Source organism: Felis catus, chromosome B4 (genome assembly GCF_018350175.1).
Source record: "Felis catus isolate Fca126 chromosome B4, F.catus_Fca126_mat1.0, whole genome shotgun sequence".
Lineage (NCBI taxonomy): Eukaryota > Metazoa > Chordata > Mammalia > Carnivora > Felidae > Felis > Felis catus.
Genome location: NC_058374.1, coordinates 28,814,242 through 28,830,980, shown reverse-complemented (window position 1 = coordinate 28,830,980; position 16,739 = coordinate 28,814,242). Strand labels below are relative to the sequence as shown.

Sequence of the window (16,739 nt, the reverse complement as noted above, 5' to 3'; positions counted from 1 at the left end):
ACGTCTTGAAAACGCAAATTTTTATTTAAATAACTAAAATCATTCATGAAAGCAGTGATTTTAATGTCGGCTCAAATATATTAAAAATATTTTTACGATTGGAAGGAAACATCTTGAAACAGCTTAAAATCTTCGTATCTGCTTCTAGACAGGAAATCCCACACAAAATCTAAAATTGCCAGGAAAGGTTACAAAACCTCGCGTTTCGCATCCCAGAGGGGAGGGAGAAAGGGAGCCCAGGAGCGGGGGGTGGGGCGGGGGGAGCGCGCGAGAGTTTTTACTTAAACACATATTTCCTCATTTTCTGGAAGATACAGCGATCCCATTATAGGCGCATTTATTTCCCTACAGTTAAAAACTCGTTTTAAAAATAACGTAGGAACCAAAACGAGCCCCTTGGTCCGAAATGTACGTGTAATTCCTTATATAGACTCGGCTGCAGCCAGCGGCAGGGCCGTTGCCGCCCATTATTATACAAACAGGTACCGGGCCGGCGCGGGCGGGGACCTCGCCCCGCGCTCCCGCCGCCCCCGGGCGGAGAAGTCTCAACCCTCTCGCCACAGGAACTGTCCAGACAATAACAATCAGCAGACATTTCGCTGCTGAACAAGGGGGAGAGAAAGCACAGAATCGCCCCCAAGATAAGCAGAAATACAATCAACTTACAACGTCTCTCCAAACTGGAAAAGGCGACTGTGCAACAACAACCACATGTTCAGGTCTCGCTCTTGCTGTCTCTATTTTTTTTTTTTTTTTTAACTCTCACGCCAGGCAGAGGGGTGTGTATTGCCCCGGCACTTGAGCACAAATCAATAAACACTGCAGCTGCAGCGAAAGCAGCAGATCCGTGCGTCCGTCGGTCCGTCTGCCCCCTCCCCCACCCTCCTTCCACCCGAGACCGAGAGCGCCATCCAAGCTCCATTATCCGGCTTCAGCGCTCCGTGCGTCCGGCCCAGGTAACAACTTCCCCAAAAACCGAAAGAGAAAAAAGAGGCGTACGCACAGAACCCCATCCCAGCGCGGAGAAGGAGTCTCCCCCAGGGAGGGGGATCTGTCTGTGGTGCTTCCCTGTCTCTAAGACCAGGTAACAACTCCACAAACACACCCGCTGCCCAGCTCGCCGCCATCCACAGATCTCCCACAGCAGCAAGTAGGTGCCCGCTCCTGCCCCGTCTCCCCTGCCGCCCCACCAGCTCCCCCCCGAATGTGGACCTCACTGGCGGGGCTACCTCGGCTGGCGTCCCCAGCCGGGGGCCCAGGGCACGGTGGCCGTAGGCGCGGGGGAGGAGGGGCGCTTAGGGACCCGCGCCTCCGCTCCGCTAATCCCCATTCCGCGAGCGCGCCTCGCCGGCCGGTCACAACTTTACCGCCGCCGGCCGAGCCCGGTCCGCCCGCGGCGCGCACCACCGGCGCCCGCGCACACGCGCGCACGGACGACACGCAGCCCGCGGCCGCCGCGTCCCGCCGCCGCCCGCCGCCCGCCGCCGCCCGCCGCCCGCCGCGCGCCCGCAGCCCGGCCCGGCCCGAGCCTCGGGGCCCGAGCGACGGCGCCGGCCGGGGCCGCGGCGCGCGGAAGCCACTTTGCACGGTCAGCGCCGGCCACAAGTTTGTTCCTCGGCTCCCGGGGGCCTCCGCGCACAGGGAGAATAACGCGGAGGGGGCTGAGAGGAGGGGGAGAGGGGAGACGCCGAGGGGCAAAAGAGTGGGGAAAAGTGCGAAAAGAAGCAACAGCCGCTCCACCCGGGACCAGAAAAGTGGCCAGCTGCGTCCCGGCCGCCCGCCCTGCGCCGGGGATGCGGCGACTAACGGTCCAAGGAGGCGGCAGGGGCGGCAGGAGCCGCTAGGCGGAGAGAGACCAGGTAAGAGACATAACGGTTCAGGGAGAGCGAGCGGCCGCGGCGCGGCTCCGGCAGCGGCAGCAGCGGAGGGGGGCAGAGAGCACTACTTTCTACTTTCCCACTCCACTTTGCCCGTCCCTGCCCCGGCCGCCCCCAGCCCGGCTCGCCCCCCTCACCCCCGGGGGCGCCCCGGCTGCCCGGCTCCCCCTGACTCCGCCGCTCCCCGGTCCCCTCCGCCACTCACCGTTATTGCGCCGCGGGTTCGCCTGCTTTCTGCGCTTACACCTGGGGCCATCCGCCATGATCCTCTCGCTTGTGTCTAAATGCTCGAGTCACCTCCTCCCCCTCCCTCCCCCTTCCCCCCACCCCTCCGCCTCCACCCCTCCCCCCTCCCCACCGCACCTGGTTTACGACACTCGCGGCTTTACGACATCACCTTCCTTACACCTAGAGCCGCTCGCTCTACGGCCGGAACCTTGTTGCTAGGGAGAGGACGGTTTGCGGCAACCGTAGGAGCAGCTGAGTTTGAATTGAGGGGCGAGGGAAAAGTTTCCCTCAGGTGTCGTGGGATGGGGGAGGGGGGCGATAGGAAACTGCGGGGACGTTGTCAGAAGGGCGGCAAGCGGAGGGGGTGAGAAAGGTAAAGTAGGAGGCTCAGCGGCGTTCTGCCTCTGAACTGACCACACCCGCCGCGGCAGCCTGGGGCACGGACCGGTCTGGCTGATTCCCCTCAGGACCCTGTACCCTCCGAGCTGCCGCGTCGCAGTGACCGGAGCAACCTGTCCTCCCTCTTCGTCAAGGTTGGGCTCCGCTCCCACGCAGCGTTTGTCCCATCGGCGCACCCTGGGGCTCAGGAGAGGGTCGCGCTCTGGGCTACCCGGGAAGTTCCCGAGAGTAGAGGGAGGGCAGGTTCGGGGAACGGTAGAGACTGACTTGGGAAGCCCGGCCTCTGACGGGGACAGGCGGCGTCATGAGAGAGGCTACCTGCCCCGCAGTTCTGACTCCCTTCCCCTACACGGACGCACGGTTTTCCCCCAAGCGAACCGGGATGGGAAGTGACTTCAGTTAGATAGAACTTCAGCTGGACCGAAAGAGAGGCGAGAAGTTCCGTTTGCAGGCGACACCGGCGGTGAAGCCGAATGAGTAATACCCACACGGTCCCTGTCTCACTTCCTCATCCGCATCAGACTCTCACCTGCTGTCACCTCGGCCTCCCCCGCCCCGCCGCCTCGCTCTCTGCCCTCCTCCCTGCTTTCCCCTGAGAGCAGATGGACGAGATGGGAGGCGCAAAGACGGAGAGTTAAGGTACTAATGCGCCATGATTTACCGTCAAAACGGGCAATTATCGCTGAATGGGACCTTGAGGAAAGAAACACGGCTAACAAATGTGGTCTTTGAAACTGATAGATTGCTGATCTTATCTCAAGTCTCTGTACAAGTTTGGGGATTTCTGAAAGACCATATAGATAACGCCACAAATACCAAGACAGTAAGTCTTCAGTAGGATTTAGCTTTCTCCCCTCCCCCAACCCCGTTCGGATGAGGAAAGGTCTTTGGAACAGAACAAATGAGCTACGTTTCAAATAATTTAGTTGTAAATTAACAGTGTACTGTTACTGTTAGAGAAATTGAGAAAACTGAAACGTGACACACAGTATTAGAAATAGTAAGTCACTCAGCACACTGCTTGTCACATAGTAGGTGCTCAATAAATTTATGTCTATAATTTTTGCCATAGCTATGGCAAGATTCTTTATTATGTTAAAATCATCTTTTAAACACTCCAGAATTTCAGAAGATCCATTAATAATCTCCTCAAACCTTTCAACTGAAATAAATTTACATCTGAAGTCTGGTAATTTAAAATTAGAAAGTTTAATCCTGAATATAGATGAAAATTTTCTCTCCCACATTTTCTTTGACATTTTGAGAAATGAATGCATTATTTATTAGTGCATGGAATGTGACTGTAAATATTCTTTGCTGTACATTATGTCTGTATATCTATTCATGCCCAATGCCAAAACTAGAATCATCACTCTTAATGATCATTTTAAGTACAGGCAATCCTCGATTTCGTTCACACCATGTTAACTGAATTTGTGCATCCCAGAATTGTCCATGTTTTGCTTGGTTCAAGCAGTAACTTTTTCCTACCTCCTAAAGTCTGTATAATGTTCTTCAATTGGCTTCTGAATCAAGTTACAGACTTTGTCATTTGCCAGCATTCCCCTCCCAGCCCCCCCCCCCAATTTTTTTTTACAGCTACCCTAATTTCCAGCCAGAATGGAAAAAAAATACGTTTGAACTAGCGCACATTTTACCTACTCTTAAACTTAGGAAGTATAACTCGTCCTTTTCTTTTTCAGAAGTGTCTGTCCTGTACCTCCCTACTAAGCTTCTTTCAGTATTCATCCTTACCTTAAAATCAAAGAGACAAAGGGACAGATCAAATAGGAAGTCATTGTCTTCCTTACTCTAATGGTTCCTGGTTTAGTTAGCTTGGGCTAGACATTTCTTGTTGTTCATTTCTGTGCCCTCAGGACCCAGTGGAGTACCTGGTTATATTGTAGATGCTCAATAAGGAAGTATTTCTTAAAATTCTTGACCTTTCCTATATAAAGTGAGGATCATTTATCTGCCTTCACCACATTAATTGTTGGGAACAGTTGAAATCATGGCTGCAAAGCTGATTAGTATCATTTATATCCTGCCTGATTTTGAAACTAATTGATCTTGATTTTAGTGACTCCATAATCGTTTTCTCCAAACGATTAACTCTGCCCACTCCTATGTTTTAAATATGCACAAGAAATATTGATATCCTAAATCTTCTAATACAAAATTTCAGTTTTGTAAAGTCCCGTAGTAATTATTTAAACATGTATGTTAATACATATATTACAAATTGAATATTTAATTAATACATTAACTTTAATTAACACAAATAACTGTAAAGTTCCCCAAATTATTGAAATCTAGACTGAAAAACAGGCAATAGTGAATATCAGAGTAAACTGCTGCTTTAAGCCTGATGTTTACGTGATGGTTTCTGCTTATCTCTTAAATAGAACTAAAGAATTAGGGAAAATCTTTAGAATAAATTTAGACAAGTGATAACTTTATTAAAATTTAACTTTAGTCAATTATACCTCAATAAGTAAATTTAGGTTCATTTAAATCAAACATGATAGGGAATTATACTAATAAGAGTTTAACATGTACCTTATATTGTTGATTTTAGTAATTGTAGTGTCACCATACAGTATATATTCAATATATACTCCTAATTTTAGTGTCAATGAAATGTTAATACTCTGCTTCTACACTGCTCTGGGATTGCATATGCTGAAAGAGGTATCCTGCTAAAAATGAATTACTGTAATCTTTTTTAAATTTATAAGGAAAATGTAAATGGGTAGAATATTTTTAATACTGAGGTTTTTTTCTATAAATTTTTCATAAACCCTTTGCACCTGCTATTTGCTTTCCATGTAAGATTCATGTATAAGTTAGGATAAAATTTGAAATAAAATTATTTTGAGTTTAAAATGTAGATATTTCATGGCATTCTATATTGAGCATAAGATTTTCACATACCTCACTTCCTGAACACATTTGGGAAGTATAGCTTATAATAAGATTCTATAATCTTCATCAAAATAAATTGGTTGTTTCATGAAAAGAAAATTCATTACATAAATTAATTATATTAACATATTATTTTACTTTTAGAGCTTTGAAGGAAAAAGAATAAATTTGATACCTGTTCCCCATCAAAATACAGAATTTAGAAGCCCCCTAATGTCACTCCTCAATCCTTAGCTCAGTAGTGATTCTGGACATGGGGTTCACAATGAGACAAAAGGGGCCAATGGTGGTTTAACTGCTGCAGTTCCACCAAATTCTACAGTTGCTGAGTCAGGAAGGAAACATGACTACAGAGTGATCCAGAACCAACAGCTGCCTTTAGGACCCACACCAACTTTTCTAATAAAGCCTCCCAAGACATAGTAATAGGGACAAATGTTTTCCCCGAACCTCCATGTGGTTTTACTATATATTGCAACATAAAATGGTTTTTCTCTCTGGGGAATAAGGCTCCTATTTTTAATATACGTCAATGAAATGTTAACACACAGAGCTTTTTATTTTGGGGGCATTTTTTTCAGGAATGTGTCTAATAGATGTAAGTATAAATCAGTGTAGAAAAAGTTGTTTGAAGGATGCTAATGAACATCTCGAAACTAAAACTAATCTTTCCGTAAACTTACAATAATGAAAATGATTGCTTTCAAAGCCTACCTTCATGGAAGATAGATTATATTATTGAAATAACTTACAGATGTGAATGAATAGCACTTTTTTTCTATACTTGACAACTATAGGTAATAAATTATACTAGAGAGAGGGCAACATGCATATTCTGGACTTGAATGAACTTTAAGTGTTTACCATATCAGGGATCTGATACCTGGTTTCTACTGCTGTTCCCCTCCCCTTTTGTTTCCATGTATTTTCTCTGGCATCTTGATTTCTTTTAGCAACTGACTGGTTATGCTACAAAGTATAGCTATTTCTTTGACCTTTAGTCCACAGACCCTCAGTTACAATCACTGCCACTGTTCATTCCTTGGAGTGTATTTGTTTAAGATATTTGTGATCAATAATAGGTTTTAGATATCCCACAAATATGTTAAACTCACATGAAAAAGTTGGTAATAAGAAACCCCTGTGTTCAAATATATTCTCAACTTGAAGATCTCTGGTCAGACCCTTCTCATTCCTTCTTATGCCTCTATTTCTAGCTCACTCTCTTTATCCTAATTTCATAAATAGATCACAGGCAGTGTCCCCTCTCCGCTGTTTTATGTTTTAATCATTGTCTTCATCTTTCTTTCTACCAGGTCTAATGCAAATCTATTTGGATCAATTCCCTTTCTCTCTTTGTTCAAAGTTTGAGTCATCCCAACATTGTAAAATTCTTTGATTTTTCATATTCTGGTTTTCCTGTGTCCCTCAAATCCCAGTCTTTGCCTTTCTGTATTCCTAGAGGCTGATTTTTACGGGCCACAACACCCAAGATCCTTTGCCCTCTGGTTTCTATTTGGTTTCAGCTAATTTGGAGGCCTTGGCAAATGATCACAGGAAGGAAAGGGAGACAGGTCAGGATATTTATTTCACCTTCCCGCATATTCCCTCCTGTCTGTGGCTTTTGGCAGTAGCTTCATTCCTCTATGTAAGGCCATGGATCCCATCAGTCAACCCTGTCTCATGGTGACAGGTCTTGCCAAGTTCCAGAAACTCTTCCCTTCATCCCTTCAGGCTGAGGGATGGTAATGGTACCCACCTGTTGCGAGTCCTTGGGGGACTTTATCCCTTATTGGTTCCCCTAAAGCCTGCCCACATCTCTGTAAATAGTTTCTTCATCAAACTCTCTTCATCAAACTACCCTTTGAGTGTGCCATTTGTTTCCTGACAGACCCCACAGTATTTAACCTTTATCAAACAAGAATTCTGTTTCTTTTTATCACAACACTAAAGTTTGAATGCAATGTATCTTATGTCATTCAATGACTATATATATATTCATATTGTACTGTGGGTACATGCAAAATCTGACAAATACTTAGAAATATGGAAGGTTCTCTTACATAGTAATTACTCAGTAATTCTTTGTAGAGTGAAAGCCCCTGCCCTAATCCAAAATCTAGGAGAGACTACTTTTATATACTTAAGACATGAAAGGGGAAAAGAAATCAATACCACAGTAGTAAGGTAGAGATAGCTGATTGTCCCTAGTATGTTTCTTCTCCTTCTTAACAATGGAACCCTCCACTGCTGTCCCATGACCACTTGAATGGTCTTTGCATGTATCTAGGTGCTACTGTGCTAGTCAGTTCTGGCCAGTGAGATCTAAGTGGAAGTGAATGTGTGCAATGTTGAGGAAGTCCTACAAATGGAGGTGGTTCATTCACCCAGGTGGGTGCCTGGGTGGCTCAGTCAGTTAAGTATCTGACTTTAGCTCAGGTCATGACCTCACAGTTCGTGGGTTCAAGCCCTGTGTCAGGCTCTGTGCTGACAGCTCAGAGCCTGGAGCCTGCTTCAGATTCTGTATCTCCCTCTCTCTCTCTCCCCCTCCCCTGCTCACATTCTGTCTCTCTCAAAAATAAATAAAAAACATTAATAAAAAATTTTTGAATAAATAAAAGTAGGTGTTTCACTATTGTTTCTCTTCTTGCTGGTTGGAATCAGACTTGCTGGCTAAAGCTCCTTAAGATTAAGAAAGGCATTGTGATGCCTCCTGCTTTGGTCTTCTTCTTCAAAATTACTTTGGCTCTTCGGGGTCTTTTGTGGTTCCATACAAATTTTAGGATTGCTTGTTCTAGCTTCGAGAAGAATGCTGGTGCAATTTTGATTGGGATTGCATTGAATGTGTAGATAGCTTTGGGTAGTATTGACATTTTAACAATATTTATTCTTCCAGTCCATGAACACAGAATGTTTTTCCATTACTTTATATCTTCTTCAATTTCCTTCATAAGCTTTCAGCGTACAGCATAGTTTTCAGCATACAGATCTTTTACATCTTTGGTTAGGTTTATTTCTAGGTATTTTATGATTCTTGGTGCAATTGTGAATGGGATCAGTTTCTTTATCTTTCTGCTGCTTCATTGTTAGTGTATACAGCATGGTATTGGCACAAAAACAGACACATAGACCAACGGAATATAATAGAAACCCCAGAATTAGACCTATAAAAAGTATGGACAACTAATCTTTGACAAAGCAGGAAAGAATATCCAATGGAAAAAAGACAGTCTCTTTAACAAATTGTGCTGGGAGAGCTGGACAGCAACATGCAGAAGAATGAAACTAGACCACTTTCTTATACCATTCACAAAAATAAACTCAAAATGGATAAAGGACCTGAATGTGAGACAGGAAACCATCAAAACCCTATCAGGAAAAAAGCCTCCCTGACCTCAGCCACAGCAACTTCTTACTTGATACATCCCCAAAGGCAAGGGAATTAAAAGCAAAAATGAACTATTGGGACCTCATGAAGTTAAAATGCTTCTGCACTGCAAAGGAAACAATCAACACAACTAAAAGGCAACCAACAGAATGGGAAAAGATATTTGCAAATGACGTATCAGACAAAGGGCTAGTATCCAAAATCTATAAAGAACTCACCAAACTCCACACCCGAAAAACAAATAATCCAGTGAAGAAATGGGCAGAAAACATGAATAGACACTTCTCTAAAGAAGACATCCAGATGGGCAACAGGCACAGGAAAAGATGCTCAGCGTCACTCCTCATCAGGGAAATACAAATCAAAACCACACTCAGATACCACCTCATGCCAGTCAGAGTGGCTAAAATGAACAAATCGGGAGACTAGATGCTGACGAGGATGTGGAGAAATGGGAACCCTCTTGCACCGTTGGTGGGAATGCAAATTGGTGCAGCCACTCTGGAAAACAGTGTGGAGGTTCCTCAAAAAATTAAAAATAGATCTACCATGTGACCCAGCAATAGCACTGCTAGGAATTTACCCAAGGGATACAGGAGTGCTGATGCATAAGGGCACTTGTACCCCAATGTTTATGGAAAGAGACTAAATGTCCACAACTGATAAGTGGATAAAGAAATTGTGGTTTATATACACAATGGAATACTATGTGGCAATGAGAAAGAATGAAATCTGGCCATTTGTAGCAACATGGATGGAACTGGAGAGTGTTATGCTAAGTGAAATAAGTCATACAGAGAAAGACAGATACCGTATGTTTTCACTTTTATGTGGATCCTGAGAAACTTAACAGAAGACCATGGGGGAGGGGAAGAAAAAGGTTAGAGAGGGAGGGAGCCAAAACATAAGAGACTCTTCAAAACTGAGAACAAACTGAGGGTTGATGGGGGGTGGGTGAGGGGAATTGAGGAGGTCACCTGTTGGGATGAGCACTGGGTGTTGTATGGAAACCAATGTGACAATAAATTTTATATTTAAAAAAAGATTAAGAAAGGCAGAGCAACAAGATCGAAGGGGCCTGACTCTCTGACACAAGAGAATACGTAACTAGCACTGGACTTCTTATTTTATATTTTATATTTTATATAGAGAGATCTGTTTTATATAGAGAGAAACGTATCATCTTTAAGCCACCAGTGTCTTAGGTTTTCTGTTTTAGGCAAAGTTAATCCTGTTTAATATGGGTATCTGTATGAGTTTTCTAATGCTACTATAAAAAATTACGACAAACTTAGTGGCTCAGAATAACACAAATATGTTATCTTACAGTCTTGAAGTCAAAATGTGTCTCACCAGGCTTTGGTAGGATTAGGTTCTTCCAGAAGACTCCGGGGGAGAATTTTTCCCCTCCTAGTGGCCACCCACATTCCTTGGTTCGTGGCCCCTGCCTCAGTCTTCAAAGCCAGCAACTTCGGCCAGAGTCCTCATGCTGTCAGCTCACTAGTTCTTTATATTTCTGCCACCCTCTTCTGGTTTTAAGGGCATTTGTGATTAAATTAGATCCACCTGGATAATTCTGGACATCTTCCCTTTTCAAGATCAGCTGATCAGCAAGCTTAATTCCATCTACAACCTTAATTGCCACATAACCTAAAAATATTCACAGGTTCTGGGGATTAGGGCATAGACATCTTTGGAGGCCGCTATTCTGCCTACCAAAGTATGTAAGCTTTAAGTTTCATGATTGATAAATGTTTTTATTGATTTATTTGTTCATCTTTATAAACAGCTTTTAAAACCTTACGCTAATTGGTCATTACTTTTTATGTAACATTTAGCATTGTGCCATATAGAACTTTTAATAATTATTCATTAGTTAATTCATTAAATTAATATTCTTGTGTATATTCTGTGTGACAGATGCTGCATGGGGCTATAAATGCTTAATACGCTTTCTGACTTCAAGAAATACACGGGTTTGTGGAAGAAACAGATTGACAAAGAGACTGTTACACAAATGTCCAGGAGATATAGTGTACATAGGAGAGGCATCTGAACTAACCTTGAGTCAAGGAAATCTTCTGGAGAAGTGATAGAATTTGTCAGGAAATGAGGGAAGAGTGTTAAAGGCAGAAAGAAGTTAGAGTGTGTGCGGTATTTTGGGGGCAGAGGATCCAATAGAATAAGAGCATCAAATAAAAGGAATGCATATTCCACATAAGGTTGCAGAGGTGGGGAAACAGGAACCAGATCACAAGAAGATTCTAAGGACTGGGGACCCTTTATTGAAAACAGTAGTAATCCATGAAAGGGTTTTTAAAAAGTCAAGACTGTCCACATTATACAAGTGTTCTAGAGGGGAGGGGGATAGTGAGAGGAGCAGAGGAAAAGTGAGTAGAAGAGCAATCATAAAGGGAACTTCAAAAGATTTTTTTTCCCTCTTGAATAATCATTTATAAAGGAATCAAAGCCATTCAGCAAATAAAAGCCATAAAGATACAAGATGTGGCTATCCAAATGAAGCACAGATGAAGAATAACATTTTCAGATTATATTAACAAATAGTATAATGTTAAATTATAAGCAATATAAAGCATAGTTAATATTTCTGATGTTTATAATAGTAATAAATTGTTTCAGATTAGACATAATTGTAGTGGTCTTTCTGGCTCCTAAAACCATCTTAGTACATGCCAGGCTCTCAAAATTATATGACAAATGAATGAATAATTGAAAAGTCTCCAGTGTATCTTTTAATACTATTTTTTGGTCTATTATGTTTACTACAGCCTAATACTCAAAAGTTCGCATCCTCCCCATTCAGATTCTGCTGTCTTCCAAATTACCGTATATATTTCCAAGAAGACAGAGTAGTTTTCTTTCCCCGGATTTCAAATTACTTAAGCACTTCTCCAGTTGTATCAGAATTTTTGGGAATTAGAGAACCTGCCTCACATAACTAGTGATTTCCTCACATCCTTCAGAGTACCTTGTTTACACCACTGCTGTAGCGTTTACCACTTTTACTATGCTTTACATCTGTCTCCTAGCCTGAAATTTTCATCTTTGTGTTTCTGATACCAAAAGCAGTGCCTATCTCACGCACGTGAAGCATACTTAATAACCATAGTAAAGAGCAAAAGTTTCTGCCTTTGTGAATCATTCTGGCACAGGGACTTTGTAAAGAGCAAATAAGATATTGTATGTGAAGTGTTTTACATGGTGCCTGGCATATGGTAAACAGTAAATGATAGGGAATACAGCAAAAGCAAATTCCTAGACAAAGATCAGAGCCGGATATTAAGAGCATAACCCACACAGTACCTTTCTGTTCAACAAAGCTAAAAGAGAATTTTACCCCTGAAAATGTCACTTCAGGCATAGGTGGAATGATTATCTAATTAAAGGACAAAAGAAGATATGAGATTAACATGTTATTTAACATTAGTTGGAATATTTATTATATCATCTAGAAATACTGTTGGCTTAGCTACATTATTTAAGGAATTATCTACACAAGAAGTGAATTTAGTACCCTAGGATAAATAACACTATTTGCAATGCAATTAAATGGCATATAGCACTGTTTTTATGTATTTTATTTTTGTGAGAGAGAGTGTGAGTAGGGAAGGGGCTGAGAAAGAGGGGGACAGAGGATCCGAAGCGGGCTTTGTGCTGACAGCAGCAAGCCAAAGGGTGGGCTGAAACTCATGAAACATGAGATCATGACTTGAGCCAAAGTCTGATGCTCAACCAGCTGAGCCAACCAGGCACCCCATATAGAACTTTTTAAAAATACAAGTTAAAGATTTTAAGAGAAATATAAAAACTGCCTTAGTTTTATTTCTTGACTTGTGTGTAACAGACACCAGTTCAAACTTGCCAAACAGAAAAAATAGTTTATAATAAGGATGTAAGTTTGCAATTTTTTTTTCGTAGAATCCAAAAGTAGGAAAGCAGTCAGGTCTCATAAGTAAGGAGTTGGAACACCTTTAGGTGTATGGACAGAACCTCTCCATTTCTTACCTTTGCATCTCTTTACACATCTTTTACTTACAGGACTACCACTGTGCACGAAGGTGCTATTGACTCAGAAGAGGTATGAGGAGACACTTAAATACATCCTCTTTAAAGTTACACAATACTAAGAGGAAAAACAGCCATCCCTATTCCTATCCCAACACTGCTATTCTTTTTTTTTTTTTTTGCGTGTATAGTTTATATAGCTACAATCATGCCCAGATTTTGCCATATACATATGAGAACTACATATAATTTAGTATTATGCTTTTTCAGTTAACACATCACACACCTTTTCCTATATAGACACAGCACCTTTACACTTTTTTTTTTTTTTTTACCTGACTGTAATATTCCTTAAACTGGTATAATTTACTAAACCAGTTACATATTATTGAACATTTAAATCCTTCCATTTTTTGTTTTGTAAATAATGCTGTTGTAGTATAGTTTTTGTTTGGGTTTTTATTATTTCCTGAGAAAATATTCTCAAATTATTTACTCAACAGGAATAAATATATTTGTATCTCTTTAAACCTATTGTCAGCACACTTTTGAAAAGGATTGTACCAATATATGATGCCACTGGAAATATATGAGTTTGTCTCACCATGATTATAATTTTTTTGGAAATTGGTAGCTTATTTTCCAGAGTGGCTGCACCAGTTTGCATTTTCACCAACAGTATGGAGTTTCCTCAAAAAGTTAAAAATAGAATCACTCTATGATCCAGCAATTGCACTAGTAGGTATTTACCCAAAGGATACAAAAATACTAATTGGAAGGGACACATGCACCCTGATGCTTATAGGAATAGCTTGGCTATTCCATAATAGCCAAATTATGGAAAAAGCCCAAATGTCTATCAACTGATGAATGGATAAAGAATATGTGGTGTGTGTGTGTGTTTATATAAGTATAATAGAATATTACTCAACTGTAAAAAAGAATGAAACCTTGTCATCTACAACGATGTGGATGGAGCTAGCAAGCATTGTGCTAAGCAAAATAAGTCAGAGAAAGACAAATACCATATGATTTCACTCATATGTACAATTTAAGAAACACAACAGATGAACATGGGAAAAAAAGAGAGGTAAACCAAGAAAAACTCTTTAGAGAATAAAAAGGATTACTGGAGGGGCAGTGGGGAGGGGATGGGTTAATTAGGTGATAGATATTAAGGAGCGCACTGTGATGAGCGCTGGGTGTTGCATGTGGGTGATGAATCACTAAATTCTATACCTGAAACTAGTGTTGCACTGTATGTTAACTAAGTGGAATTTAAATAAAACTTGAAAAAAAGGGTAGCTTATTTATACCAATTGGAAATATATGAATCACCTAATGTTTTAGACTATGTACATAGGAAAACACCTAAATGGACTTAGTGAAGAACATATATAAATGTGTAATAAATTCCATACTGGATTAAAAATCATTTCAGCTCTGGATTTTGTGACCTCTTTTATGCCTACTATCACAAAAAATATATATGTTTATTAAAGTTATTAGAGAAAGAACAGTTTGTATTTCATTTAGCTTCTAATTAAAGTTATCACTGGATTTTTAAACTTAAGAAATGTCTAATAATAGCATACTTAGAACTTTTATAAGTTTCAGATTCTTTTTAGCTCTTATGGAATAATCAGTTAACTGCAAGGATTCCTATTATATTCTAGTAAAAGTGAGCCATTTTGGAATTCTTGAGCAAGTATACTTGACTACAAAATAAATTGGAGAGTAATTCAAAGGAATTCTAGGAATACTATTCAATCATTTAAGAATGAAGCAGCTAATCTGAAAAACTCAAAAATAAAAAGTAAAGTCAGATGAAAAAGCAAGGTAAAGAACAGTGTGTATAGTTTGCTACTGTTTACTACACACACACACACACACACACACACACACACACCTATAATTATACACACCCATACAAATGTAAGTGCATAGACTTTCTGTGAGAGGACACATGGTCTCTGTGAGACGTGCGAGACTCTGTGAGAGGACACAGTGTCTGCCTCTAGAGAGGAGTTCTGGGAGACTAAAGCACAGGAGAGAGACTTTATACTGAATATCTTCATATTTTTTGAATTTTGTATCAGGAATAATTTATTCAAAAACACAAATAATGGTAGTTTTTAATAATGGATCCGAAGGGCTGGGTAATCCTCCTGAAAGATATTGTCTGAAAATTGTTTTGGGTGCAAGCTTATTCACTAAGGGGTGGTAGTTGTAAAACTAGAAAGACTGAAATGCTCAAAATTATGATTCCACTTAAAGCTTTACTGTAAAGTAGAGGAGTGCCTGGGTGGCTCAGTCACTTGAGTGTGTAACTCTTGATTTTGGCTCAGGTCATGATCCCAGGGTCATGGGATCAAGCCCCCCATCAGGCTCCACACTGAGCATGGACCCTGCTTGAGCTTCTCTTCCTCTGCCCCCTCCCCTACTCATGCACTCTTTTTCTAAAAAAACAAACAAAAGCAAACCCATAAACAAAACGTAAAATAGATCCATAGTCAACACTTAGCCCTGCTAACAAACAGAGGCAGAGCATAGCCTGGCAAAATTACAAATCTCTGTTAGCCAATATTTTTACTTTTAATCCACATCCAAACCATGAAATTCTGGCCAAATTCCCATTGTGCTAATTCTCTATGGTAAGTTCTTTTCTTTAATTTTTAAAAAAATTTGTAACGTTTATTTTTTGAGAGACAGAGAGTATGAGCAGGGGAGGGGCAGAGAGAGAGGGGGAGACACAGAATTTGAAGCAGGCTACAGGCTCCGAGCTGTCAGCACAGAGCCTGATGCAGGGCTTGAACTCACAAACCACGAGATCAGGATCTAAGCCAAAGTCAGACGCTTAACCAACTGAGCCACCCAGGTGCCCTTCTATGGTAAATTCTTAATCTCAGGTGGCTTTTCTTGCTGTTCTCAATCAAGATTGCCTTCAACTGGCAAAGGTCATTTAGAGAATGGAAGAACTCTTTCAATATTAGCAAAATGAATGAATGGGTGGATAGATGGATGAATAAATGAATACGATTTGAGAATCCACACTCAGCTCTTTACTATGGGTATAACCTTGGATAAATCACCTAACATCTCTGAGCCTGAGTTCTTTTTCTGTAGATCCAAACCAAATTTGTTCACATCTACCAGAATTCCCTACATATTCACAGGGTTTTGGTGATGTAGCATGAGATAATGTATGGGGAAGTTTAAAAAAAAAAAAAACATTAAGACATAGGATTTTGAATGTTTGCTATACAAATCTATATCAACATAAAAATTCTTCCTAGAGTCAAATATGAATGAATTTTGAGTAATTGGATCTTTGGTATTTTATTAAGCCTCTGATTTATTTCAGTAAGATGAATTGAGTTGATTATATTTTTACTTCTTTCTCTTGTTCACCCTCCGTGTTAAAAACAGATAAAAAGGCAGAATAAAAAGAAGTCTGGACTGACATGGTTTATCAAATATTTGACTATTATGTTAAATTTACCTTGATACAGTTTTGAAAAATATTTGCTTTCTTATCTTAGAGTTTTTGCAAAGGACTGGCTTTGATTTCTATGACTAGTTTTGTCTTTGAAATTATCTGCCTAGATTTTGGCTAGCGTGTTCTCTTAACTGTCATATGCAATTGAGTTTAATCATGTTTTTCTTTCTAGGTTACATTATACAGTGTTTCTAAAGATCATAAAAATGTCCACAAAGAGGGAAATTATTTTTTCCTACATTTGGTATTGTTTTATATTTTTGCTGTATATATTTAGATAATTATGTTGTTTTACCTTCAGTAATCATATTTTAGTTATAGCTAAATTTATTCCCAGTTAAAACAGTATGTAAAGCATGCCCATTTAGAACCAACATTATTCAATGCATTTTGCTAT

The 16,739-nt window shown here is 40.8% G+C and overlaps 1 protein-coding gene across 4 annotated transcripts in view; it reads right to left on the bottom strand.

The window, feature by feature from the left end:
• The window catches only part of ZEB1 (zinc finger E-box binding homeobox 1), a 199,337-nt gene extending 197,152 nt beyond the window's left edge, over positions 1 to 2,185 (bottom strand). For 2 of the 4 annotated variants that reach the window (XM_023256497.2, XM_023256498.2), the window contains exon 1: positions 2,083 to 2,185. In XM_023256497.2, the coding sequence (XP_023112265.2) occupies positions 2,083 to 2,140 (58 nt within the window). In that variant the 5' untranslated portion in view covers positions 2,141 to 2,185. The remainder of the gene's footprint in view (positions 1 to 2,082) is intronic. The other 2 variants (XR_006600410.1, XR_006600408.1) reach the window with 2 other exon arrangements.
• Between the last annotated feature and the right edge of the window lie 14,554 nt (positions 2,186 to 16,739).